This window comes from Rhinolophus ferrumequinum, chromosome 12 (genome assembly GCF_004115265.2).
Source record: "Rhinolophus ferrumequinum isolate MPI-CBG mRhiFer1 chromosome 12, mRhiFer1_v1.p, whole genome shotgun sequence".
Classification (NCBI taxonomy): Eukaryota; Metazoa; Chordata; class Mammalia; order Chiroptera; family Rhinolophidae; genus Rhinolophus; species Rhinolophus ferrumequinum.
Genome location: NC_046295.1, coordinates 81,119,107 through 81,138,673, shown reverse-complemented (window position 1 = coordinate 81,138,673; position 19,567 = coordinate 81,119,107). Strand labels below are relative to the sequence as shown.

The 19,567-nt window shown below is 58.9% G+C and overlaps 1 protein-coding gene across 4 annotated transcripts in view; it reads left to right on the top strand.

The window, feature by feature from the left end:
• VAV2 (vav guanine nucleotide exchange factor 2) overlaps positions 1 to 19,567 on the top strand; it is a 157,043-nt gene that overhangs the window by 87,836 nt on the left and 49,640 nt on the right. For all 4 annotated transcript variants that reach the window (XM_033122758.1, XM_033122757.1, XM_033122756.1 and 1 more), the window contains exon 4: positions 13,483 to 13,551. In XM_033122758.1, the coding sequence (XP_032978649.1) occupies positions 13,483 to 13,551 (69 nt within the window). The remainder of the gene's footprint in view (positions 1 to 13,482; positions 13,552 to 19,567) is intronic.

Sequence of the window (19,567 nt, the reverse complement as noted above, 5' to 3'; positions counted from 1 at the left end):
AATTAAAGCTCTTGAGATGAGGTCATCCTGATTACCCGCTGGGCAGCGTCCTTTTAAGGGTCACATGCAGGAGAGACGGGGGAAGAGGGGAAAGTCATATGGAGACAGGCAGAGATTACAGTGACGCTGCCCCAAACGAAGGACCAGGACCGCCTGGGCCGCTGGGAGCTGGAGAGGCGTGAAGGCTCCTCCCCCAGAGCCTCGCGTGGCCCCCGTGACACCGGGGTGTAGGATTCCTGGCCTCCAGCGCCGAGAATGAATTCTGTGGTACTTGGTTACTGGCAGCCCCCGGACACCAGCACAGCAAGTTCTGGGGCAGAGACCAGCTGGGGTCCGTTAGCCTCGTGTGTGGACGTGCGAAGCTGCACTTCACCCTGACCCAGTCCGTACCCGGCCCCTGCCGGGCCAAGGCCTGGGTGCTGAGAAGGCCAGTGGCTGGCAGGGAGGTTTGGGGTTCAGAGCCCCCCTCCAGCTAGCAAGGATGGAGGGTGGCCCGGGACATGGCCTCCTCACTGGTGGGAGCCCTGCCCCCAGCAGCGTTCAGTGTTGGCAGCAGTAAGAATGTCCAAGTGCGCGGGGTCCAGAGCGCGCCCAGCTCCTGTCCTTCCCTCTGTAATGAGAAAACACTGCAGGGCCATCTTTTCAGCAAACATCCATTAAAAATTTATCGGAGCAGCTGTGTAGCAGTATCAACTCCTTTTCAGAAATAAAGTCTTGTCATATTTTGTGGTGGGACTTACGCAGATGCACAAGGGACGTGAGGTCATTCATTAAACATGCCCCTGGAACATCTGGGAGTGAGGGGCCCACTGACCCAGGCACGGAGCTGCTGCTTCAGGCGTCTCCTGGCTTCCACCTTCAGTTCCCGGTAGGGCTGGCCTCCGGGGGCTGGGAATGCTGCTCTCAGGCCTGGCCTGCTGACCTCGGGGGTAGCTGGGCTCCATATCCCTTTTGGGGTCACTGGTAGGGAGACCGAGGCAGGCCTCTACCCCTGCCCAGCACTGGAGGTTCCAGCCTAATGTGATGCAGAGCTGCTCACGGCAGAGGCCTGTTCTGGCTTTGGCCCTGGCCCCCAGTGGCCCTGGTTGGTGGCTGCAGAAAATTGGGTTTTCTGCCATTTGGTGAATTCCTGTCTTGGACCCTCCCTTCCTTGAGCACTCACAGGGCCAGTGCCTCAGCTTGGGAATCTGGCCGGCAGTCCGGGAACAGGTTTAGATAGAGTGGGTGTCCAGCCACGGCCCCTCTCATGAGGGCAGCAGTGAGGCACCAGTGGTTCTGGAGAAAGCTGAGGCTTGGAGCTCAGCCTGGAGACTTGGCTGGGCTCTCCGCCCTGGGCTCCAAGGTGAGCAGTCGCAGGCCTGGACAGCTGGCCCGCGTCCAGCCCAACCCACCCAGGGCTGGCGCCGTCCGGAGGGCCAAGGTCTAGTTCTTCGCTCCTGTATGGCCAAGCCGGACACCACAGTGCACGGTGGGAGGGCTGCAGGCCTGTTCTGGTCCTCACAGGCTCAGGACGCCCGGTGCTGGAGCACTCAGACAGGCAGCTCTCCCCTCTCATTCTGGCCTGTCACTAGCCGTGTGCGCCTACTGTGCGTTGCCCTTTCCCAGGTCCTGGGCTCGAGGGGGGCAAGTCTGAGGGTGGGGTGGCGAGAGACAGGGTGGGGGGCAGGACTGGAGCACCCAGATGAGATGGTCAGTGCGCCTAGCACAGGAGGCGACGTCTGGTCTGGCTGACCCCAAGGACGGCATGAGGGGTCTGGGCAGTAGAGGCCCAGGCCTGGGCTCGGGGGGTCGGGCAGGGAATGCCCTTGGCGTCCCTGTGGGATGGAAAGGCGTGGGAGTGCTAGGAACAGCGTGGGCAGGGTAGGGGGGCTCTGGTCCTCTGAGAGTGAAGGTTCAGCAGGGTAGTGGCCTCTGCAGTTCTATCCAGAACCTTCTTCTGGCCCTGTGTGGTGTGTAGGAGCTCCAAGGCAGAGGGTGGGAGCAATGTGGGGCTGCTGTGGGCTCCTGGGGGGAGGGGAGGGAGGGCCCGATAGGCAACGGGAGATGCTGGGGGTGCAGGGAGTGACACCCCAGGCCCTTTGGCTGGTCAGTCCCATGATGACTAGGGGCTGCTGTCGGAGACTTGGCCGGAAGCTGGGACAGGGGTGGGAGGGCGTGCAAACTTGCTCCTGCTTGGGTCTCTTCCCTGCTGTGTGGCCCTTCTAGAGGGCAGGCCTGGCTCCATGGCTGGCTCTGCCACTTCCTGGCTGGTCTCCTTGGGCACCTTTCTTCACCACTCTGAGCTGTGCTGTCCTCACTTATGATGAGACAATAACCCTATCTTGTGGGCGATTGTTATGACTGACCGGGAGAAACCTGAGGACCCCCCACCCTGTCCTGAGGCCTTGCCTGGACCCCTCATTTGTGAATCAGAAGGAGGGCTTGGGTATCCTTGTATCCTTTCAGCTGGGTGAGTGTGTCCCCACCCCATTCCTGAGCCCCAGCCAGCAGGTGGCGGCTTGACCAGACTGGCCCCGACTGACCTCACTGTGGGCAGTAGGTGCCGCGATGGAGGGCTGGCTAGAGCTCCCCTGGGAGCTGACACGCTTCTGTTACCAGAGTCCCTGGATCCATCTTCGGAGTGCGATCCATCCCAGCTCTGCCAGAGAGAACACCGTGATTGATTAGTGATGCCTGCTACAGCCAGACCCGGTGGGAAGGGTGGCGTGATTGCCAGCAAGCCCTGCTTTGCCCCCTTTGTCATGGTGGATCCACCAAGTGGAGGGCCGCTGGCACTGGGAGTCTGCACGGCTTCTGAGGACTCAGTGGGTGGGGGCCACCACAAGGGCCCTATTTCCCAGCAGAAGGGCAGGACGTCGGGAGGGGAGAAAAGAACCTCCCGCTTTGTGTCACCGCAGGGTCCCCTTCCCCCCATTTGCACAGAACCCCCAGCTGCACCCCCCCCACACTCACAGATCCCTGAGTAGGGTCCCCACCTAGTCTCCCAGATTTCGTGTATTTACTAAGATCTGCGTTATGAACATGTTGACTTGGGTCCCCATCCAGAGCCAGTTGTGTGAATTCGACACCCACACGGCAAATTGACGCTTCTGCTTCTTTCTGACTCACTCTCCTGTGCCCAGACATAAAGTCAGACAGGCCGCTGTTGTGTCCCGGCAGCACCAGACTGTGACCAGGGAGCAGAGGCAGGGCAGCTTGGGCTCTGCTCTGCCAATGCTGGCCTTCGCTGGGCCCAGAAGGGTCATTTCAGGGAGCAAACAGCTGTGGACGTGGAGAAGGACGAAACGGGAGTGTCTTTACTTTCAGTAGCTGCCGAGTTTTCTGGGTGCAGCCTTTAATCCGTGTTCAGGGCTGCCTAGTGCGGAGCAGCCAGGGGCCTTAGAGACACCGCTGGGGCACGGAGTGTCCAGCTGCAGGCCAGGAGGCCGACCTTCGTCCCTATCCCATGGCTGGCGGTTCTAGAACCTTGGGCATAGCTGCCTGCCCAGCCTGTCCCTTCCTCAGAAAGGAGGCCTGTCATCCATCCATCCCTGTGCTAGTTTTCTCATGTATTAGCCTGTCTGCCTTTCCCTGCCCACCTTGGGCTTGGTTCCCCGGGTCAAGGCTGGGAGGACATGTGGGGCTTTGCCCATCACGACCAATTTGGAAGCATTTTGTGCAGGGAATGTGCTGTGATTTTCTATTGTCAGAAATGGGGGTACACGGAGGCCTCAGCCTAGAGGCTGGGAAGAGAAGGTGTGTGAGGGGAGGGCACGTAGGCCACGCTCTGGGAAGCCCCCCCACTGGCCTGTGCAGCCTCCGTGCAGGCCTGTAGCGACTTCTGTGACACTTCCCTGTTCCCAGGTGGACATGGCCCGAGCTCTCAGGCCAGGCAGGGCCCTGGCAGGCCCCAGGGATTTTCTGCATAGCCTGGGTAGGTGACCCCTGCCCAGGTGGCATGGAAGGAAACAGCAGGGTGGCTCGCTCTGAGGGCTGGGTCCCACTCGGGGTGGATGGCGGCCCTGCCAGTCCATTGGCCTTTCCATTCCAAACTTCTGCCTTCTGAGAAGGGTGCGGAAAATCACAAATATACAAAGCCTCGCAGCCCTGAGAAGTTTCTGCCTCTGCCCTCAGCAGCTGCCCCAGGCCCCGCCCTTCCTTGGACAATGGGATGGCAGGGATAAACCATCCTCCCTGACCCTGAGGTCACAGTATCTTCCTCTGCCTTGCTAGGGCCCCGAAGTGAGGAAAGAAGCAACCTGGCCGGGATTTGGGGGTCACTCGGGTTTCTCCTCTTGGGGAGCACTCACGATCTTCCCCCATTGTCCAGGAGCCGACCACACCTTCCTGCCGCCTCACCCCCACGTTTGCTGGACCCGCCTCTGCAGATGTCAGGGTTGCTGCCGGGGCTGTGGCAGTGGCTTCACCTTGCTGTCCTCCCCGTCACCCCACATTCCAAACCCCAACCCCGTGGAGGCAGAGAGACCCAGCTCTCTTTGTGCTGACTGTAGTGTACGATCCTGATAATAGCACCTGGGCTGGCCTATCGGTCACTCTGCCACCTGCCCCCATTGGGCCCCTGCCCCCTTTGGGCCCCTGCCCCCATTGGGCCCCTGCCCCACTGGGCCTTCAGCCTCCTACCTGTTCCACGCCAGCCACCCTGAGCCTGCACATCCCTCAGGGTGCAGGATGCGTTTACCGCTGCCAGGGCTGTCTCCTCCACCCACCCCTACATCATGACCACATCCATAACCGTCACCCCTTTCCTCTTCTCCTTATGTGCCAGGTCCTGTGGAAAGCATGTCCACACTGCGTCTCAGGACGCTTCACAACATACCTGTGTAGCAGGTGGTTTATCTCCATTTTACAGATGAGTTAACTGAGGCTGAATACTCAGGTCCCTTCCAAGCCCATGGGCTAGGAAGCTTTGTGGTGGATTCCAGCCCCTGTCTGTCTGCTTTGAGGCTACGACTCTGAACTCAAAAATTAGACTGCTCTCTAAGCCAGCTCCCATGCCACCTCCTTTGAGAAGCCCTCCTGATTTCCCCAGGCCAGGACTGCCCTCCACACAGAGCCTTTCTGTTGCTCTCTGCTGCCTTTGTGGCCTCCCGGTACCCTTTAGACCTGTGTGGCCTTCATGGTGGGTGTGGGTCTCCCTCATCTCTGACACAGGGAGTAGACTGACTGGGTGTGGGCGTGGGTGGGTGGTACGGACTGGCGCTACCCCCTGACACGATGGCCTGTCTGCACTGGGTGGGCTGGCGGGCTGAGAAAAGAAACACGATCCATGTGCTTGTTTTGACAGTTGGGGCTGTGTCGTGGGAGAACCGTTTTTAATCAGTGAAACCCTGGCTCGCCAAGGCCTCCCTGCCAATGAGCAGGCAGCACCAGGTGACTCTTTTAATAATTCAACAGGTCTGTTGGGTCCTCCAGGCTGTGTTCTTGATGCGCCTTTAAAGTTTGCCTGGCTGCTGTTTCCTTGGAAAGCTGGTACCGGAGGGAGTTGTTGGGCTGGGGTCCCAGCCCCCCACCCCCACGCTTGCCTCTTCCTTCTCACCCAGCTCCCGCCCCTTGGCCCCTGCTCACTCCTGGTGAGAGGCACCTGAACCTGATGGTGCCCGATGCCAGGGTCTAGCTCCACAGCCCCACCACACCTAATTCTAGGGCCGGTTTCAGAATAGGAAACTGGGAGGTGACCTGCCAAGAGCCCCCCAAGTAGTGACAGTGCCATGAATTGAAGCACTATTGTCTGTCACACGTAGGACTAGGGTGGCCAGCTTGTCTGGTTTTGGCCCTGGAATTTCCGCATCCCGGGCAAACTGGACAGGTGGTCTCCCCCTGCACGGCAGCAGAGGCTGCCGGTGGCCTCTGAGGCTGGGTCTGCTCTCTGGGGGCTGGTCTTGCCCCCCAGGATGGGAAGGAGCCCCAGGCCCTGTCCCTACCCTTTCTCCCGGACGTACCAGGCCGGCCACGGAGGACCAAGGCGTCCGGGATGCTTCCCTCAAACATGGACCGTGGCGGTCACTTTACGGGACTGCTTCTCTGTGAGCCAAGTTCCACTTTCATCCCTGCACATGCCAGGTGGGGGGTGGACAAGTCAGGAGGTGTCTCAGGGCTGACTCTCATCGGAACTGCCAACAGAATGTGGAACATGAACAGCGGGCACTGGATTGTCTGAATGGTGCCGGGGGAGCTGCATAGTGGCGGGGGAGCCACGTGCTGACCGGGCGTGCTGACCACTGGCAAGTGAACATGTTTCCTGTGACGTTCTTCCTAGGTCTTGGGGGAGAAAGAGCTCTGGGTGGGTTGGAGGGCCTGGGGATGGTGCCGGCTCTGCGTGTCCCTGGGCAGAGTTGAGGGGTGCCTGGGTGAGGGCACTTTCCAGTTGTAACGGAAACCTAGGGCTGGCACCAGGAGTTAGCCCCTGGAGCTGCTGCTCAGGAGGCTGTGGGGGCAATGGGGACGGCCTGTCCTGAGGCTCTGGACTCGGCTGGTGGATTCTTGGGGGGCGCTGCTGAGACAGGAGGGAGAGTGACCCACACTGTCATACACAGGACACTCGCTAGGTGGAAGCACCTGGACTAAGAGGCATACCTGTGTCATCTCATTTAATCTTAACAATTACTACTTACCTTCATTCTACCGTTGGGGACACTGAGGCTCAGAGAGGGAGCGTGCCCTGCTCAGGGTCACACAGCGAGCCCACAGCAGAGCCACGATTTGAACGTGGATCTGTTACCTGCAGAGGCCTTGCTCTTAGCTCTTCCCACAGGCCTCCCCTGAAATGAAGGCGATAGGGGCAGTGGGGGTCTCTGTTTTGGCTTCTCGCCAGTGCTCATTCCAGGGTGTGGGGCATGGAGCCCGAGGGCAGCAGTGTGAGTCCCGGCCAGGGCCGTCTGCAGACACATAGCTTGGTGATAAGATGCACACCTGCCGTGCACCAGGGGGCTTCTCCGTCTGCGGTGGAGGGTCCCCCTGGGGAGCAGCTGAGGAGCCGTGGGCAGCCCTGCACGGTGGAGCGCTGGATTGGATTTAATGATGCCAAGCACGCCGCTGCCAGCCACAGACGGGGTCCGCAAGCCGGGTGCTGTGCCTGAGCTGGTGTGAAGTGCGAAGAGAGGCAGGCGTCAGCCCAGGGAGCAGGCCTGGTGCAGTGTTAAATCAGCGTCGACAGCGGGTCGTGTTTCCCCAGACCCCGCGCTCCAGGTCCCACAGCCCTCGCCAAAGCCCATAGGACCGGAAGCTAACTGGTCCTCCCCCTGGAACCCAGAGACTCGGGCCCTGCCCCCAGAGGGAGGAAGTCTGTCTGTTTGGGGGTCCTTTCTTTGGCTACGTTGATCTTTGTCTTATAAACTAAATCTGGCTGCCCACTGCTGAGGATGCTCCAAGAAAACAAATCCTGACCGTTCCCATCCAGCCTAGTTCCTGGGTCCCAGCAGGTATGGACCTTCAGCTCTTGCCCCCCACCCCCCCGCTCCGCCCCCCGGAGCATCTGGTCTGCCCCTCTTCCAGACCTTGTCTTTCTCCCACGCAGCCGTAGGCACAGTTGCACATGTGGCCCTTCCCAGAGGCCATCTTTTTAGCAGATTCTCAAAGAGATCCCCAGGGCAAGGACCGGAGCCTGATATATTGGTCCCCGAGCTGGGTTCAAGCTGTGCCTTGTCCCTGAAGCAATGACAGATGGCAGCCCCGAGCAGGTGCCCGATAAACACCTGGTGAAGGAAGGAAGGGGACAAAGTAGAAATTAAGCCTCCTCTGTTCTTTGTTCAGGGTTGTGGGTCCAGGCGTCCCCTTAGGGTGTCCTGTTTTCAGATCCTCTTCCTCTGGCTGGTGATCCCTGTTGCCTCTGGCCCTGGGACTGTAATTGTCCTGCCCACATACAGCCATGCCGGCAGCAACAGCTGGACGCTGAAATTGACCGCGTGGGAGGAGTAAATTAGAGGGGTGTTCCTTGAGAAGCAGCAACACCAGCCTCTCCGCACCCCCATCTTGTGCGGGCAGGGTGCTGCGGAAGCTTGTGGGTGGATTGGACACTGCCTGATGCGTGGGCTCTGGTGGCGACTTCTTGGCTCAAAGCAGCTTTTCTGCTCCCGGCACCGGCATCCCCTTCGTTTCCTCGGTGATGCCAGTGGGAAACTTGGCCTTCCAGAGGCTGGGCACAAGGCAGTGCATCCTGAGGAAGGGCCTAATGCGATAAGGGGACCCCAGCGGGCCCTGCCGGGGGCACCTGGGTGACCACGCTCGGTGTTTAGCCTACAGTCATTTCTGTGCGGACAGCTCTGCCGTTCTCGCTTCTCATCCCTTCCTCTTAAGGTGCAGATTAACTCCACTGTTAACGTAACGTCTGGATGTCTTGTTGAGCCAGGGAGAGGGAATTGGGGGGTGGGAGAGGCACCGAAGGATCTGGAAGATCAGCTGGTTCCTGAAACAGAAGGGATGGAGCCAGGTCCTGTTGCAGAGTGAATAGTCACACCTTCTCCAGACCTTCCAGGCTTTAAGTTACAGCTGGAATGTGGCCCCAGAAACGGCTCAAATATCCTGTGTGCAAATGTGTCTCCCCGTGTTAAGTTGGGGGTCAGTGTTGTCAAGTCACAACTCGGGTGACGAATATCTCTGGTTGATTTCTCATAAGCTCTTTTTGAAGGTGCTTCCTCGGATCTAATTCAGGGCTGCCCTTGTTTTTGGGGAAGGAGTAGCTTGAGAATACCTGGCATACACCCATCTGTCCACCCGTCCACTCGCCACTAGTCCATTCACCTGTCTTCCTGGCCACCCCTCCATCCTTCTCCGACCACTCACCCACCCACCTCATTCACCTGTCCAGCAACCCTCATATCCAACCACTGTCCCACCCACCTGTCCTCCCAGCCATCCATCCGTCCATCTCTAGTGCCAGGCACTGTGCTAGGTGGAAGGGGACCCACATAAGGTAGGGCTTGAATTGAGTCTTGAAGGGTGAAGAAAGCCTTGGGTGAATGGGGTGGGGCAGGGGATTGAAGCCGGATGAGCACGTGCAAAGGCTGGAGGGAGAGTGGAGTAGAAGGAGGCCAGAGGGTTGCCAAGCCCTCCCCCACCCCGTGCACGCCTGCCGCATCTCGGGGCCACCCAGCAGCCGGGGGGGGGGGGGTTCACATCCCTTTCCCACTCTGTCTGCCCTGGATGTAGCTTGTCTTTGTTTGGCTGTGGCAGGAATTAATTGGATTTGCAGCTCCGTTCTTGGGGATTTGTGGCCCCGAATAGGGATGTCAGGACAAAGGTAAGGATTTTGTGGGCAGCGGCGTTCTTCTGACTTAAACATCCCTGTTTTACCTCCACTGGACAGGACAGATGAAGGAGGAGCAAACCAGGACCCTGACAGAGACACAGAAATTAAAAGATAGTCACCCACAAGATTGATTAGTTTTTAAAAAGGAGGCAAAATGTTTTGAAATTCCTCCTGTTGGTGAGCATCAACTTTCTGTCTTTCTGGACGGAAACAAGATACTGAAATATTCTGGGTAATGGGGCACTTAGGCCCTAAGGAGGAATCGGGAGTTAGTTCTCTCGGCTGGTAGAAAATAGCCTGGGTGAGGATGAGGATGGTAACAAATTATAAGTAGCAGCAACCATTTGGGGTCCTGCAACGTGCAGAGCAGTCTCCCATATCACAGCTACTCTTTACAGAAACCCAACAAGGGACTCTTATCATCTCCACGTTTCAGGGGAGAGAGCGGAGACTCAGAGAAGTTAAGTAGCTTGTGCAGGTCACACAGCAGGCAGTGACCTCGGGTTCAGACCTGCTGTGCGTGCCTTACTCTAACGCCTTGCCTTTCATTGCCTGCCTCTGCCTCACCTCACGGGTGGAGCGGGTGCTTGAGGGGGACCGCGCTGTGTTAAGAAAGACCTTACTGAGCTTCCAGGGTAGGAGTGCTGCAGGCGTTTAGTGATGTCTGTCTGGGCACAGGAAGAGTGAGAGGTGGCGCCCATGCCATGGATTTGCTGATCCTGAGCTGGAAAATCGAAGGCTCCAGCTCATAAAGCCGCACCTGGATGCCCCCTCATTTGTTAGAAAGTCTTAAATGGAGCTCATGAAATAAAATTACTTTGGTCTTAAGTATAGTCCCAGCGTGGTGACCTGTTTTCAACATATTGATTGTATTTTCACCTCACTGTGGAAGTAACACCATTCATCATCGACTATGGGGAAGCTGCAGAAATGGCTGATGAAGTGGTTGGAGAGGAGATGGCCAGAAACGAGCGAGGGAGGGTGGCGCGTGGGCGTGGGCGAGGTGTGGGGAAAGCCTGTCCTGGCAGAGGGCGGGGGCGGGGGGTGTCTCATGCTGAAGGGGAGGAGACACTTTGTGGGGACCCACAGCCTCATCTCAGCCTGGCCCAAGCCTTTTGGTACTTTCTGTGGTCACGGGTGTGGGCTGGACCTTTTGGCGCTGCGACTCGGCTAAGGAACCAGAGCTGGGTTCCCAGCCTGATCCCATCAACCACACGGGATCTGGGTCAGCTTCCAGCTCTGCTGTATCGGGGGAGTGACTTCCGGTTGTAAGGGCTGCTGGGTCAGTGAGGGGCCCTCCCCTGCTGATGGCTAGGGTGTCACGATGGCCTGTAGTGACCTGACGTTTGACTGCTGTGCTCCTCCCTTCTCACCGCGTGATGCCCAGTGGGGATGTGCTTGTCATGGTGATGGCAGAAAGAAGGGGAGGGCTGTAGGGAGGAGAGGGAGCCCACCCACAGACAAGGCAAGCTGGGCCACGGCCACGCTGCCACCGTGGACACAGGCTACTGCTACGAAGCCACTGGGGAACAAGGACCAGTCTTCTGGTGGGTCTTCCTGGGGACCTGAGACCCAGGGTCACAGCAGGTCTGTGTCAGCTGGGCAGGACCAGGCCTTCAGCTCCTGGCTCAGTTCTCCACACGCCAGGCCTGCACCCCGTGGAGCTCAGGCCCCGAGCTTTGATGTTGGGAGCAGCTGCTCACACAGCCCCCACCCCCAAATTACCCTGCTGAGCAAATGTCAGCCTGACCCCTGAGTGAGGAAGCCCCCGCCAGGGTCTCCCTGCAAGATCCTTAGTAACAGGCTTCCCACGCAGCCCACACCCCTGGGCCACAGGGAGGTGCTTGGTTTAACTAAAGGGCACTTTCCTCTCCCCCAGGGGTGGGTGGGTTTGGGCCAATTGCTTTGAGTGAGCCTCCCTCACCTCGCGCCATTTCGTCTGCTCTCCTGCCCCGTCCTCCCTCGTGGAGGAGGAGGGAGGCCGGCCGGGCGCCTGGCGCCTGGCGCGGCTGGTTCAACCCGACCGTGGCCTGTGCACTGTGTCTACGGGTCCCTGCGTGAGCAGTTAGAGTGGCGGGAGTGCAGAGGACTCCCGGGGAGCTCTGGGGAGGGCGTGGGGGGCCGATTTCTTTGAGCGGTTGCTGTTGGGCTCCCTGTGCTGGTGGTGGGCACAGAGAACCAGATGCCCACCACATCCACCCCTCCCCCCACACCCCCATCCTCCCCTGTTGCCTCTTTGGCCAGAGTGCACTGCCTCCTTTGCAGACCTGCCTCCTTCCTCCAGTCTGTGAACAGGGGTCTCCTTAGAACAGTCCCCAGATGGCACTGAGGGGTGACAGACCAAGGGCTCACCCCTTCCCAGCGAGCACGTGCTGGGTGCAGACACAGTGCCCATACTGCACCTGCCTTCTCTCCTTTGACCTTGGCCGTGCCCAGGCTCCATGTTCCCTCCGTCTCGCAGATGTGCAAACGCAGGCCCAGAGGAAGAGCAGGGCCAGGATTTGAACCTGGTTTATGTACCCAGTGAGCCTCCACTCCGTTCCTGCACCTGCTGGTCCCCAACACCTCGGCAGTGTAGGCTGGGCCTGCCGTTTTCAGGAGCCAGGCCCAGTTTCATTTTGCAGTAGTGGAGGGTGGGGCCTGAGCCCCCAGCATTCTGCCAGCGAGAACCCGCTTTCCTCCCGTCCTCCCCGTGAGTTCTGAGCTGCCCACCTGACACCTGTCTCTTGAGGACCACAGCTGGTGTGCCCCCTCTCACACCGGCAGGGAAGCTTTCTGACTCCGTCTCATTCCTCCCAGATGACAGAGTGGATGGGGATGCCGGGCACACCCCCAAATAGAGAACTGTGAGATTTTCATGGAAAAAATGGTAATTAAGGGTCTTAAATCCAGATGAGTGTGGGCCACGTGGCCCACTCCATGTGTCCTAGAGTCTCATGTAGATGTGAAGGCCCTGCTAGGCCCGCTGCGGAGAGCCCTTCACCAGATTCCAGGTGCCCCGCGCCCGGCCGAGTTCCTTGGGTCAGCATTGGCAGTTGGCAAAGCTGCATCCCTACCCAGGAACTCTGCCCCTCGTCCGCTCTGAGAAGTGCTCGTCACATCTGAAATCCAGCCTTTGGGGTCAGTAGTATGAAGGTCACTGTTACCCTTGATGAGAACTGTTTCATTGGGGGATGGAGGTGGGTTCAAAGAGGCATCGTGGAGGAGACGGAGGTAAAGACGACTGGCCAGCTCCTGAGGCTTGCGGCTGAGGGAGGAGAATGTGGCAGGGGCTGGGCACCGGAGGTGTGGCGTCAGGGGAGGGCGACTTAGGGGAGAAAATTGGTGCTGCTGGGGGAGGAGGGACAGTTCTTGGAATGATGACCGCAAGGCCATGGGAAGAGACCACGTCCCTTGATGGCACTGTCCATGGTGACTCTAGCCACCCAGCCATCTACCCTCCAGGGGATGGACGTTTCAGGCGCCCCGCCGTGCTCCCCCTGGGGCTCGTCCCCACGTGGCTCCTGCTCCCAGAGCTCCCTTTCCAGGAGGGGAGGCAGGTCCTTGCAGGAAGGCAGCACGTGACGGAAGGTCCGAAAGCTTTTCAGGACATGCTCTGACCCCAAGCCAGGCCCCAGTGGGCTGGTGAGTGGGAGTGGTGGCCGAGTGCCATCTTCCCCACAGGCACTGGCAGGCCTCCTCTGTGGAGCACGCTCTGCCATTATCCTCTGTCCCTTAGTGGCCCTACCCTTGGGGGTGGAGGACGGTGCCCCAGAAGCTCCACCCTTCCCTGCCAGACTCCCTCCTGGGTCCTCTCCCTCAGGCAGATGAGCCAGCAGCCTTCCCACGCAGTGCTGCTCCACAAGGCTGCCTGGGGGAGCCCCACACCCACACCTCTGTTTCTAGAATTCCCCTGGAGTGTGGAGGCAGGACTGGCACCTGGGATAAAAGCTTCCTGCCATCGCTGACCCAGTCCCCTCATTTGCCAACAGGGACGCTGGAGCCCAGAGAGAGGGAGTAAAGACCCAGTGTCCCCGTGCTGAGCTGGGCATGGCTCTCCTTACTCCCGTCTCCTCTGCCTGGCTGCCTCTGTGACAACATCAGTGTCAGGAAGACCCGTTTCCTTCCCTGAGAGAGCAGGCAGAAGCCCTTTGCTTCCCCCAGCAGAGCTGTCAATCCAGGGGGCCCGTGGTGGATGACAGGCTGGGGCCCCACTGAGACCTGCTTACCTCACTCTGCTCTCCTTTCCTCTCCCGCAGGCCTTTTCCCTCAGAGGAGACGGCAGAAAATGATGACGATGTCTACCGCAGCCTGGAGGAGCTGGCTGAGTAAGGAACCAGGCGGGAGAAGGACGGGGAGGGAGGGTGGGCCGGTGGGAGAAAGCATGGCACCAGCCTCATGATTGTGTGTGCTGTGGGTTCCCCCACACCAGAGTGGGAACGTGGGCTTCTGCAGGCTCTCACGTGAGCCGCTGTACACGTCACACCTCCCTCCGCATTCTAGGAGGCTCCCCAGCATGTCTGGTGGTGACATGGGCGTGACCTTCCTCCCAAGGTCAGACGTGGAGGGGGCTCTTTTTTGCGAAGCTGCAGGAGGAGCTGGGGTGGGGTGGGCAGGGCTGGGGAGGCGCTTGGATGCTGTGTTGAGGAGGGGGGAGCCGGTATTTCCAGAGCAGGGGCCCCTGGAGCACAGGCCCCAGCAGACGCAGCACGTGGGCTCAGGGTTGTCTTGTGGCCTGACGGCGGGCGTGGGCCTGGGCTGAGACAGGCCGCCTGAAGCCACAGGGCGTCTCCCTTGTCTGGGTGGCCCCGTCTTTCCATTGCTTTGTGTCTGCTTCAGTCCACGCTCTGAGGAGTTCCTTGCAGTGCCCACATGCAGCCCAGGCCTGGCCACCCCTCCTGGCTAGGTCACCTCACAGTCCTGGGGCCCCACAGGGACCGATGAGAACCGGATGGTGGCTCTTCCTGAAGAGATCGTCTGGCTCTGCGGGGCCCGCTGTGGCCAGGGGTGGGGTCAGGAGCCTGCAGCTCAACTTCCCTGAGAAGGGGCAGTGGGCGGAGGAGGCAGGGGCGCCCCGTGCTGCAGGAGGGGAGACTGAGGCCCCAGAAGTGACTGGCTTGTGCAGGCACCAGGGTGGTCCCTGGTGGCCCCTGACCTGGCTGGCCACTGCGGCTGCGCTCAGGCCAGGGGGAGAACCCTGTTCTCACTTCCGCTGACAGGGGCCTCATTGCTGTTGGACGGCAGACTTTTCTTCGTTCTGGATAAATGGCTGCTCCTCCTGGGAAGATTCTTAGCTTCTCTCTTTCCCTGCCCCTGGTAGCACAGACTGCGGCTGAGAATCAGAGCTGGCATTTCTGTACACCTTCTGTGTGGAGGCGCCGTGCTTTTGCTCCTCCTCACGTCCATGCTGCCTCTCGGATGTGGGGCCCAGGCAGGCAGCTTTTGCAGGATGCAACAATTTGAAGCATCCCAAAACCAGCATGTCAGCACTATGCTGATCTCATGTGATTCTGTGAACGAAATACCAGGGGGAGTAGCTCCCACTGCCTGTCCTCCCCAGATGGGGCCGCCCCAGGGTCCTGTGGGGACCCCACGTGGGTTAAAGGGTTTCAGAGCACCCTGAAGGGGAGAAATGGGGCCTGGGGTCCACACAGGTCACACCTAAGGCCTGGAGCAGCCCACCCGGATATTCTGACAGTCCCAGGAGTCAGAGAGGGACTTAGAAAGGTACACTCCACACGAGGGGCCTTTTGAGGCGTGGGGCCTAATGAAGAGCTGCTCACCTTACCCTGGAGGGGTGAGAAAACCGAGTCTTAGGGAGGCGCGACAGGAGGGAGGTCCCGGGGGTGAGGACCCCTAGCCCCCTGCCCTGTCTGCAGCCCCTCGCGTGCTGAGCTCAAGGTTGAACCGCCTCCCACCCCTTTTCCCGGTGTTTTCCACCCTTCTCGTCTGCCACGCCCAGGCCTGAGCGTCTCCCCCTTTGGGAAACCCCTCATACTCCACCCACCCAGCCAGCATCACCTCTCCCACCCCCCTGCAGAGCCCCCACAGCGGTTTGGCTGTCCTTGGGGTGCACCATGATTAGGTGGTTCAATACCTGTCTTCTGCAGACCGGAAGGTGCCCGAGGTCAGACCCTGTATCTCTGTCTTGTGCAATCCCCTCAGCCCTGGTAGCACAGGCCTGGTGACAATGATGATAGGTGGTGCCCACTGAGCCTTTAGGGGCCGGGCCCTGCTGGGACTTCATCTCCTTATGTCCCCTACCCTTAGCCTCCCCCGCCCGTAATTGCTTTGTGAGGTCTGTTGTGCAGGTGTCCCCATTTTACAGATAGGGAAACTGAGGTCTAGAGAGGGGAAGCCACTGGCCCGTGTCACTCAGTTAGTGGCAGAGCTGCCATTTGATTCAAGTCTATGGTCTAACCTCCCCTCTATTCAAAGTCTGTGTCCCCCAAGTCTGGGGAGCTCCCTGTTCAGTGCTGGGGGTGAGGTCCATCATGATCCGCCATTTTTCCCAAGTCACCAACCCGAGGCTGGGGGTCTGTGCCCTCCAGAAACTTCCCCCAGTGGTCAGCACAGACCGAGGGCTCCTTGTGCCGCCGGGACCTGGCATAGAATACCTCATCAGTACCAGCCAGGGACCCTCCCCTCAGCCGCCACCCCCGGGCTGCCTGCCTGTCCCCGATGGCTGGTGGTGCGTGGCCCGTTTTAAGGGTTCCTGTGGGGTGAATCAGGCAGCAGCGACCTGGGGCCCCCACTTCTCCTTTCTCTCCCTTTCTGGTTGTGACAGCTCTAGAAACAAAACATGGGATATAATTCCTCTTGGACGGAGAAGCCAGTCCGGGGGACGTGTGGCTTTGCACAGTTCAGTATTATTCCGAGACATTAAGAGCGAGCCTTTTCATCCAGTGAGGTCCGTATGACTGCCGTTATTGCAAACGTAAGTCATAAATTCTAGGAACTGGGATGAATTTGAGTCTTTAACTTGCAGTTTGGTCCCAGTGGCTCCAGTTTAATAAATTTTTCATGCTTTTTGTTCCCACTTCTCCTTTCACTGAAAAGCAAGATTTCCTAGCCTCCCATCCCTGTGGACCTGGGGCTGATATTATCCATTATGGCAGTTTACAAGACAAACAGAAATGTCATTTCTCACCTGGCCGCGGCCGGGGGAGGGAGTGTGTCTGTGCGTCATCAGGGCTGGAGCTGGGGCAATGGCCTAGATCTGATCCGGGCGGCGGGGGCCAGGGAGGGACCCTGCGAGCAGAGCTGCCAGTCTTCCCTTTGGGCTCCTGGCAGGCGTCACAAGTGACGAGCACCTTGAGGTTTTAAAGGGCCCGCCCGGTCACCCAGATCGCAGTGCTCCACAGCTGTTTGGGGAAAGTCAGACACGGGCTCCACGGGTTCCCCAGGCGGGGAACCTGGTGTGGCTCCTGGGGCACCAGTGAGGGACCGCCATGTGCCAGTGGCCCAATGTCCACTTCCACTCAGTCAGTCAGGCATGTACTTGTTTAGTCACCAGCTGGTTACTAAGCACTGTCTGTGTGTTTCCAGGAGCTGGAAATGTAAAGGGGAGTGAGACCCACCCCCGCCTCTGGCCCCGGGCTCCGGGCGGTGGGGGTGGGGTCGGACAGTGTGGTGGGGGTTGCAAGAGGGGCAAGCGCTGGAGGAGAGGTGTGGGTGCCCCACCCGAGACCCTCCCAGATGGTCCTCCCAGAATACCCCTTAGAAAGGCCGTCCCGACGGGAGCCGTCTAGGGCCTGCACAGCCTCCAGTGTCACCCCAGAGTCCAGTAGGTTATTAGGGCCACACAGCCTCAGCCCCCAAGATGCAGTTCCAAAGTTCACCTCCCACCCACTTAAAGCGGCGTGCCGGGCCGCGCAGGCGTCTGTGTGTCCTGCTCCCGCCATGCCTTGTTCCCAAAGCCGCCAAGATCGTCTTCTCACACAGGCCTGGGAGCCCCGGCTCTGTCTTGTCCCACTCGTGTGGCCTCTGGCGCATTTCCCACCTTTCTGTGCCTCGGTTTCCCTGTGTGTGACATGCAGCATCAATATCTGCTTCCGTAACTGTTGGGAAGGTCGCAGTGGCATTGCAGGTGGCACAGAGCCCTGTGAGCCCTCAGGCACCGGTGGCGGTTCCCGTCCGCCCATTTTACCAGGAACGTGGTCTCTCTCTCGAGTGTCCATGTGTCCAGGAGAAATCGACACAAGCCACGTGTACGAATGCACATTTCCTGGTAGCCACACACAAAGGACAGAAACGGGTGAAGTTAAAGTGAAGAACATACTTTTGGTTCACCCAGTATATCCAGAATATTATCGAGCTCGACACGTAATCAACACAGCAGATCATAAACGAAGTAGCTGACATTCTCTTGTGTAGACTGTAAGCAGAGCTCAGGTGGACGCGCCCCGTTTGGGAGCTCACAGCCACGTGTGGCTAGAGGTCCCTGAGTGGGCAGTGGGGCTCTCAGATCCAGAACATGCTTCCAGGAGCTGGAACACAGCCCCCGCGTTTGAACAGATGAGACTGGACTAAGATGAAGGGCTCTCAGCTCACTTTTGAGGTCATTGAATTCCGTATAATCAAATAACAGAGCAGCTGGTTTAAAAAATTAACACAAAATATTGCCACTTAAAAACGCTTTATCAAGCAAACTAGGCCCCCAATGAGAGGCCTGTTCTGAAATTGCTTTAAGGATTAGTACCTTGCATTTGCATAATGGCTTTTTCCTCCCTGTGCTGCCCTCCCCTTTGTTCTGGGGTGCTTCTGGGAGCCTGGAGGTGTGCTGTTCCTCATGTCTCATACCTGCCTGAGTCCTGGGTGGGCCTGGGGTTAGGGGCCTGAACTGTGAGAGTCCCCTGCTCGGGTGGGAGGGAGCTATGCACACAGAAGCACGACATGCAGCAGACTGGGCGCCCAGAGTGGGGCTGGGAGAATGCCAGCTCAGAAATTCAGAAATTGGGGAAGGCTTCTCAGAAGAGGTGACAGCTAGGTTTTGGAGCCCAAGTAGAAACTGCCGAAGAGCAGGGCCGGCACCCCAGCCGAAGGAACAGCCTTGCAAAGGCCCAGTGCCCCCAAGAGTAGGAGGAAGGGAGTGGGGTGAGGCAAGAGAGCGAGGCAGGACCACCTGCTCACGACCCAGAGCTGCCATCTCAAGATATGGAAGAGTCATATGGTTTGTGACACTCCATGGGGTTTGCAAGACATCAGAATTATCAAAGCTCCCTGGGACTCACTGGAGGGCCACCCACCAACCCCAGGAAGGCACAGCCCACGTGGAAGCACCTGCCATCCCCCAACTGGGGTATATTCAGTGACGGAGGGCGCCCAGGTGTGCAGAGGCTGCTTTGAAGTCCGTCTTCACTGGCTGGAGAGGGGACCGTCACATAGGCACGTGCCTGCCTGTGTGAGGCCGAGTGACAGCAAAGGTGTGTCCACCTGGGTCTTGGTGGCTGAGGTCGGGCCACACGAGGCTCTCACGGCGGGATTCTGTCTTACTCTGGGCATGTCAGATCCTTCTCAGGGCCTCGATCTCCCCACCTCTGGAATGCAAGCTCCAGGTAGCAGGGGCTTTCCTTCCAGCCTGAAGGATCCACAGTTTTATGATCCAGGAGCCGCTGCTTCTCGCTGGGTTCACTGTCCTTGGAGTTGAAGTGGTTCCCAGGCTTAAACAAATGTGAGGGAGACACGGCCGGGAGTGTGCTTTATCCGTAGCTGTATATAGCCTCTTGCTTTATTGCTACTCAGATGACTCCGCGGCTTTAAATGCGTCCTGTTAGCATCGCTCGGAGAATTTTTTAAGGTGCATAAAATGGAGGAGTTTCTGAGTTGATGCTGTCTTTGGGGGTTTTGGTCTTCCTTCTCCGTGGGGAGTGGGGTGGGCGCACAGGTGGTGGGGGGCTGCTTGCTGGGAGGGAGGAGGCTGTCTTCTCTGCCCTGCCTCTGGTCCAAGGCCCCGCCCAGGCAGGGGACACGGAGCATCGCTGCCTGATGGTGACCCCCATCCACGTGAGAGGCCATCCGCCCCTCGGGGTCCTCGCCCACCTGCCTCGCCCAGCTGCAAAGGAAGTTTGTTTAAAAGCTACCCCGAGTCCACTTATTTTCAGGCCGCCTGGCATGAAAGTTTAGTGTCGCAGGGAGACCTGTGTGCATGGAGGATTGGGTCGGCAGGGCTTGGGTTTGGAATGTCTCGTGTTTGCCCCAAAGGATTGCTTTTTCAAAGGGCACAAATTTGAAAACAGACTATACAGAAACCGCGCCATTCAAAACAAACAGCCAGCCCCAGCCCTGTGAGGCTGCCCTCTGTCACGCCTCGTGGAGAACGTAGCCCACCGCAGTCTGTGGGGT